Source organism: Populus nigra, chromosome 18 (assembly GCF_951802175.1).
Source record: "Populus nigra chromosome 18, ddPopNigr1.1, whole genome shotgun sequence".
Classification (NCBI taxonomy): domain Eukaryota; kingdom Viridiplantae; phylum Streptophyta; class Magnoliopsida; order Malpighiales; family Salicaceae; genus Populus; species Populus nigra.
This window is the reverse complement of record NC_084869.1, coordinates 7,171,964-7,179,547: the sequence shown is the minus strand read 5'-3', so window position 1 is coordinate 7,179,547 and position 7,584 is coordinate 7,171,964. Positions and strand designations below refer to the sequence as shown.

Genomic DNA, 7,584 nt, shown 5'->3' with positions numbered 1-7,584 from the left:
AAACATGTTCAATCGATTTGAAGTTAGGGAGATTTGGCAAAAGATACACAATACTTGGACATGCTTATGTACATCACCTTCAGACCATTTTTACAACCAAGCACCTCTCTTCTCCTTCCTAGGAATACAACGCCACATGTGCAACTCATCAATAGCCAGTGATCACAGACTATTGACAGTTATTTAGAAAATTCACAAGTAGAAAAACTTGGATGAAAAGCCCGCTTCTCAACATTAGAATGGAAGCCTCTACGGATATAGTAATGCACAAAAGGGAAAAGCTACATATTTGTGTGCTAGGATATCTGTGCATTCCAACAAATTAAAAGCAACTACATGTACAATCATTTCTGGCTCAACTAATTAGAACTCGTAAACCAGGAGAAGATATGAATTATCCCCCACGACAGGACAGGATAACAAAACAATGAAAAAAAATCAAGTACAAAGGAACAAAATTATGCAACTCTTGCGCTAGCTTTGCTTGTCTTGAGCTTCTTTGGTGCTTGACCAGATTCTTCACCACTTGAAACTCTTGAACGTGTTCTGCCTTTATTGCTAGGGAGAACGTTATTATCCTACGTTAAAGTGGAAAATACAAAGGTTAGGAGTAATTTGATGGAAACGATAGTTGAAATTACTCCAAAGTAAAATGCCAATAAACCTTTGTAATGGATGTTGACGCAGTTTGTCTACTATTTCCTGTCTTCCCGAGCTCTATCTGCACTGAGATGCTGGCCCGAGACAAATCTACTCCTGAACTCTGTAAGGCTTGCGTCAAAGTATTTACCAACCTATTTAATTCCAATACAAGTTATGTTATTGACTCATATCAACCAATACTCAAAGGGCTACACAGAAGGCTACTTCCCATAATACGTCTTCAGTGAGCGACAAAAAAGTGCTAGACTACATCTTCATTTCTTTTCTTTTATTTTATTTTTTTTTGAAAATTTACCTAGTATACAAAGTTATCCATCCATATGATGAGTATTGGGGTGGTACTAATGCCGCAAAAAAATGTTATCTCTGGCACTAGAAAGAATCTAAAGAAATTATTTGCAAAAAAAAGAAAGAGGAGTTTGAATGAATTGAAAAGAAACAATAAATAGTTCAGCTTATCCTAGAAACAAGACCCGATTCATGTATTATTGTTAGAAGTAGCCTTCATTATATGCTTCTAATATTTAGCAATCTAATTGTGCGACGAGCCTTATCTAAGTCAGAAGAGGATGTCCCCTGACCATCTTACAAGAGCAATGCAGCTGGGACATAGATGTCAAAGTGAAAGTTCATGTATAATTTCTGCCCTTGCACGGATTTCAAGACTGCTAAAAAAATCTACCAGAAGCAAGCAAGCTATGTATAACATGAATAAGCAGGTACAGTATAAGGCTACAGAGGCAGGTAATTTATATCCCTAGAGTGAAGTAGGCAAGGAGCGTGCTAAAAGAAAGCGGCACTTTACAGATCACCATTTAAGTTATTTAGTATTGCACGTGTTATCATCTCCTTGAAATATTTTGACCTATCATCAGGGTATTCAGACAGTACCACGAGCCAAGAGAGAATAAACGTGTAAGAATATGAGCATGACAAATGAGTTTGAAACTATAAATTGCAATATGCAAACTCACCCTTGAGAGTACGCATTAGAGATGCTGATTGTACCACCTTCTACAGTCAGATCCTTTTCTTTCACCTTATCACTAGCAACAGCCTCGTCAGTGCTCCATGACCTGGCATGGCATGATTGAGGTTGAGTTTGGCTTGCCATGTTCTCCGCATCAGATGCCAGTCGAGGTGGAAACTGAGCTGCTGTGCCTGCAGTCCTGCCAGGATTGAAGTTCGGCTGCAGCGAGATAGGAAATGGTATTGATTTATTTGTAAAACCAGGATGGCGATCCATTGCGTTAGCGGAGGTCATGTCAGCTTCGACTGGATTCCGTACTCCTCCAGGATTAATGGAAGGAGAAACGGTTATGTTTCTCTCATCTAACTTTGCAGCAAATAATAATGCAGGACCAGCACCACTATTCAAGCCTCGAGACTGATCAACAGAACTTTCCACAGGCCTGCTATTATTTTCCTGTCTTAACGAATGAGGATCAACTGTTAGATTGCAATAATAACGAGCATCGCTCTCAAAAAATCATAATGGCCACAAAACATTAGAAAATATAGATGAAGGTAATGTAAAATTTACCCATGGCACCAGTTTTGCTGTTTCGTGGTTCCATCCTTGGTATGATCCTTCATATTTCTGTACCTTCTCCTGTAGAAACTGAATGTATTCAATGACCTGTAAAAAGATTCACAGACTCCATCATTTACACCATTTATTGAAGAAAAGAAATATAATTTTATAAGAAAAGTATGTACCTCTAAGAGAAAAGATGCTTTATCTTTCTTTTGATCACCACGAGGAATGAGTTCTCTCAGCATCTGAAATCTGCATGATAATTTCCAAATTTTAGTGCAGCATAATGTTGACAAAGGCAGTCGTAATTATCAATTAAATTAGGAATCCCGCAATCCAGAAAGGGGACATGAAGCCAAACACAACCCAAGCAAACCATTTCTTCTCCCAGGAGAAACAAGTACTTTATTATGTTTGCTTCAACACAAAAAGATGAACTAATTAGCTTTATAATGGGCCTTTTTCTAGTTTACATCCATCGGGTGGGTTTCATGATAAAAACAGTCCAAAAAAAAGGAACAGATTGTGTGGAGTTGTGTTGCTTTGCCAAATTAACGTTCTTAAATTTACCGAAACTTCGCTTCTAACAAGTCAACAACGTTGTGTAGCTGATTAGAATAAAAGATCCTAGGGTTTTACAAATAAGTCAATTAACACATGCCTGTCATTTATCTTGCTCCTCCTACGTTGCTCAGTTGCAGAATGCTTTGACCGAGGCGTGTCAGGTTTTTGGTCATTGCTCTTTCCGTCCACCTTCACCCTCAATTCCCCTATAAATTTTACCACAAAGAAAAAATGTCATTAATTCCATAAACATACAACTCCAATGGCCACAGCAACAAACTAAAACAATTTTTGTTTTCAAATAACAGAATTTTTAAGTTTGTGGATGCAACATAACTGTTGTACGTTCACTTGTTTATATAAACAATAGATATACCTTTGCGGATAGGAGAAGGGGTTTCTTTCTTAAGAAGGAACTCTTCTTCATCGTCAACGTCATCATCCAAAGCACAGCCTTTGGCTGACTTTATCATTTCTATGAAGCTCTGGGTACTACTCCTGCCTGCTGGCCTGTTAAAATACCAACAAAACAAAATCCCTTCATTAGATTTAGAAAGGGGGAAATAAAAAAAACATGAAAAATTAGGAGGAGGAGACGGACTGTGAGGACGAAAGAGAGTTGAAACTAGTGCGATGGTCGATCGATGAAGATTGTGACGGCCTCTCTGAAGTCGTCCACTGACCCGTCTTGAATGCCGCTTCTGTTACGTGCCAAACATACTTCCAATCATCATTGATAAATTGTACGTAACATCATTTGAAACAATACTTGTCAATGGGTAAATTTGTTTTTACTTTTTAGCGATGACGAGTGGACTGAAAGCATATTAAAGGTTCGGCCCAGAGCTCTAGCCCTGTGATTTTCATTTTTGATTAATTTATTCTGTTATTGCTAAAAAAACAATTATAGCAAAAATAGTTATGTAAATCTATTGTAAAATAAAAAAAAATGCAATATTGCTATTTAATTATGAAATTAAAGATCAGATAACTTATCATGCCGTGGTCTACCTCCTCGATTTCTCAGTTAAAATATTATGAAGACTTGGACCCATTCGCCATGCAATGCTATCATTGTTTGGTATTAAAAGTCTTCTCTAAATCGCCCTCGTCATATTGAAATCTACACATTGGTTTTTATTTTTCAAATCCGCTTCTTTTAAGCAATAACCTTATGGGTTGCCTAGTTTCGGCCCCGGCGTACCATTCCAGAGAGAAAGCCATCAAATGAGACAATCTTGGGCTGATTTCGCTCGTTGGACCGGGTCTTTGCATTGGCTCACTGAAACTGATCCTGTGGTAATAACATCAGTACGAGATGCCCGGGACTAACTCGAACCCTATGCCTAATCTAATATGTTTTTATCATAGTAAATACAATTTGTTTTTCCTCTCTTCAATCAGCCTAAAAACAACCAAACAATTGGAGCCTAAAGGTCAGTGGGTGAGGATTAGAGGTTACGTCGTCGTGTTGTGGTGGTTAAAAAAAAAAAAAAACCTTTTGGTCAAACAACTAATATATACACGAAGAAAGCAACTAAAAACGCTTTTCCATTTTTTTTTAAAAAAAAATTAGACTCGAGATCGGCATAAATTTTCACGCTACCAAACGAATTTGAAATAATTCTTTTACTGAAAGAAAATCCCAACCCTCGATATCTAATGAATACCAGGGTAGCCAGTGCTCGTCATACCTATATTATCATGTAGTCTATTTCACTAATTTGTGCTTCTCTTGTGTTACAATAAAAATGAGGCCATTAAAACTTTATCGATATTTTTAACGTCATATTCCTTGGCTGTATGTTGCTAGAACGGGATGGACATGCACATGCAAAGCACAACAATGGCAAGGAAACAAACAGAACACACTCGTACAAATAATTATTAAGTACCTCTTATAATATTGGATCTTTCTCCCAGATTCTCCTTCCCTGTCTTTCCCTTTTTCAACGCGGATTCTTCCCAAAGTGTGAATCCACTTCCTGAGTAAGAACTGCAATTTGAGTTGTCATCATTTTTATCGGTACTGCTATCTTGAGCTACTGAAAATATTGTGTTCTCTGGCTTTGGAACTCTTTCGTTGAAATAAGAAATTTGGCTGATACTGTACGTCCCAATTCCTCCAGGGAGGATGTGCTCAACCGAAGGTGGTGGTGCCGGAGGCGGTGGTTTTTCAACCGCCAAAACCTCAACGTTGTTTATTTCTTTGGCAGTGGTTTTGCCTCCTCGTTCTAGTGGTTGAAGAAAATCATGTGTTTTGAGGTAGCCACCTGTTTAAGCATGGAAAAAGGGAAGATCCTGTTCAGATGTAATCGATCCTACTAGAATTCCAACAAGTCTGTAATACTCTGAAATTTACTACCGAGTTAGTTTTGTCAAGTGGAATGATCGATGATAAATAAATAATTTAGCAACTCAGCAAATGGCCAACAAAACAGGCTAATAATCTGAACTCGAAATAATTCAAATCAATTTTATTTTATTTTTTTTGTCAAACTACAGATCCAGAAGCATGGTGCCATCTTTTTCGATCAGGAGGGAAACAAGAGCATAACTTGTGGAATTCTGTACAAAACTATGACAGAGTTAATTAACAGAGCCTTGAAGAAGATTGCATACAAAGATTGACCTACTCGTTCAGGAAAAACTAGAAAAGTCAAAACTTCCCATTAACAATCAGCAAGCTTATAGTATGTTAAACACGTCAATATGAAAATTAATTAAGAGATTCTGTAATTCTCGAACACTTCCGTCCTCCGACCCAACACCTAATATTTCATTTATTAGAAACTATTTTTGACAAGTACACATTAATTAATTACCACACCGTTGTGGTCATTTGTGCAGATTAAATTACGGACCATGTGATGAGGAATTTTAATAAAGTACGCAAGAGTTACTTCTCATTAGCTAATTAATTAATTAATTAATTATTTAAACTGTTTACAGGAAAACAACGGACTGCTTCTCCCTCTACAGTAAAATGGTCTGTGATTGCGATTTGTGAAATAATAGGTTACTCTACTAAAATAATACCATGACACCTGCACAAGAGAGGGGTGGATGTGAGTCATGTGACCTGTCACATCATGTCTAACTCCTAAGAAGTGGGTCCCATTAAAAAAAAAAAAAAAAACACCATACGGCACGCCTATGCCCAATCTGATGGTGCTAATTGCTAACTTCTAACTCTTTCCTTTTCGGATTTAGCAAAGCCTATTTACCCTGCCCCACTCTACTTTCCCGGCCCAGATCCCATCATTCAGTTGGGTGTCACGTGCATCCTCAAATCCTCACCAATCGACGACAAAAGTCTTTGATGGACTCTTTTCCTTCATTTTGAGAAACTAAAAACAATCTCTAAGGGATCTAAAAATGAAAATTGATAGTACCTTGAGAAGGTGGTCTTGGATCTTGTTGGGCAGTTGAAGAATGGCTGTACAGTGAAAGAAGGTCGTGTGTTGGTTTGCTTCCTGTGCTTCATAATCACAGTTAATAACACACTGCGATTTCTTTTAATCATTTCATAGGCTAAGATAATTTTAAAAAAGAAAAAAAATAGTATGTACGAGTGATTAAAATACCTTCGGTTCCGAAAGGACGTTGCTGAGGAAGCTCCATCCAAAGCGGAGATATCTTGTAATTCAATAAATATTTATACGTTCTAAATCGCTTGTTATCAGATCCGTCTTGAAGGCTAGGAATTTAAACTTTCTTAAAAGATATGGCGCCGCCGCCTGAGATCGGAGGCGCATTCACTTTTATCAACAAAATTGAGTATTTAAATCTTTTCGAAGAAAAAACGGAAATTAAATTATGAATGAACGAACGAACGAACGAACTAACTTTGGCCACCAACCACAACACCAAATCACAGATGTCTCTGCAATAGAATTACGGTTAATAAAAGGGGGGGGGGGATTCGTGTAAATCAGAATTCTACGTCTATAAAACTTTTGAATTTAAGATTATCCATAATTGAAGTCAAAAACTAGTCAAAAGTTTAAGATTTCATAATTAAAGCTAAGAGTTTTAGTACCTTTGATCTGAATTGCGTGAATTTTCTTCCAGTTTCTGCTTCAAGAACAAGAATTCGAACACGAAATTCTATACCAGAAATGATCTAAATCAAAGCTTCAACGAGAACTAAAATGCACAAAGAATCTCCTTTGAATTTCGAAAAAAAGAAAGAATTGGGTTTCTCTTTCCTTTTCTTCCTACAATTTTTTCTCTTTCTTGCTTTCAAAAAGAACAGTGCAGCCAAAGAAAGGACTACAGGTCGGAGAAACTCTCTCTCTCTATCTCTCTCCTGCTGTTTCCTTGCTTCGGGATCTTTCTTTTATACAGCTTATTCACTAGCATGCTTCATTGTATTTCCGTTATTTTATAAACGGCGTTTTCTTAACGTTGTTGCGGCGGGCCTGACGGTGTTAAGGGTCACGGATAACGTTTCCGTTTTGTTAGTCACGGAGTATTTTATTTTTTATTCTCAAAACTGAGTTCACGCAACTCAATCATTTACTTGGCATTTGGCATTCCCCATGAAAAAATTTCCTTAACTATTTTTTTTTCTGATTTAAGTAATTTATCAAATTTCTTTTTAATTATAGTTTGTCTCCTTTAATACCACAAGATTTGTTTTTTTTTTTTTTATCAAATTAACATTGTAAACTTAACCATATGAGAGAATGACTTTGTTTGAAAAAAAATTAGTGAAATAGTAGTTTGATCTTGTGTTACTTCAAAAACATAATACAAATTAAATATCACGCTTCTCAAAAGCAATATTTGAATGTCGAGAGTTCTAAACCATAACA

General features: G+C 36.8%; 1 protein-coding gene across 4 annotated transcripts; it reads right to left on the bottom strand.

Moving 5' to 3' along the window:
• Window positions 1-208: 208 nt before the first annotated feature.
• Window positions 209-7,094, bottom strand: LOC133678542 (transcription factor BIM1-like). Of its 4 annotated transcripts, none has more exons than XM_062100886.1 (12): window positions 6,807-7,094; window positions 6,352-6,650; window positions 6,160-6,240; window positions 4,660-5,037; window positions 3,366-3,465; window positions 3,141-3,274; window positions 2,862-2,970; window positions 2,383-2,452; window positions 2,207-2,302; window positions 1,638-2,089; window positions 665-794; window positions 209-578 (listed from the first exon to the last, which is right to left on the bottom strand). In XM_062100886.1, exons 2-12 carry the CDS (start codon window positions 6,386-6,388, stop codon window positions 459-461), a joined length of 1,707 nt encoding a protein of 568 aa, XP_061956870.1. In that variant the 5' UTR covers window positions 6,389-6,650; window positions 6,807-7,094; the 3' UTR covers window positions 209-458. The 4 variants fall into 4 exon arrangements, with proteins under 4 accessions (XP_061956870.1, XP_061956871.1, XP_061956869.1 ...); XM_062100887.1 differs by having other exon boundaries at window positions 6,352-6,504; XM_062100885.1 differs by lacking the exon at window positions 6,807-7,094 and having other exon boundaries at window positions 6,352-6,800.
• Window positions 7,095-7,584: the final 490 nt, after the last annotated feature.

What these genes read in the sequence shown, in the direction of transcription:
- LOC133678542 (XM_062100886.1), bottom strand. Translation starts at nt 6,388, where the DNA reads ATGGAGCTTCCTCAGCAACGTCCTTTCGGAACCGAAG. An exon ending in AAGATCCAATATTATAAGAG is followed by an intron (nt 3,466 to 4,659) that starts GTACTTAATAAT and finishes GGCACGTAACAG; the next exon opens with AAGCGGCATTCAAGACGGGT. An exon ending in CGTCAACATCCATTACAAAG is followed by an intron (nt 579 to 664) that starts GTTTATTGGCAT and finishes ACTTTAACGTAG; the next exon opens with GATAATAACGTTCTCCCTAG.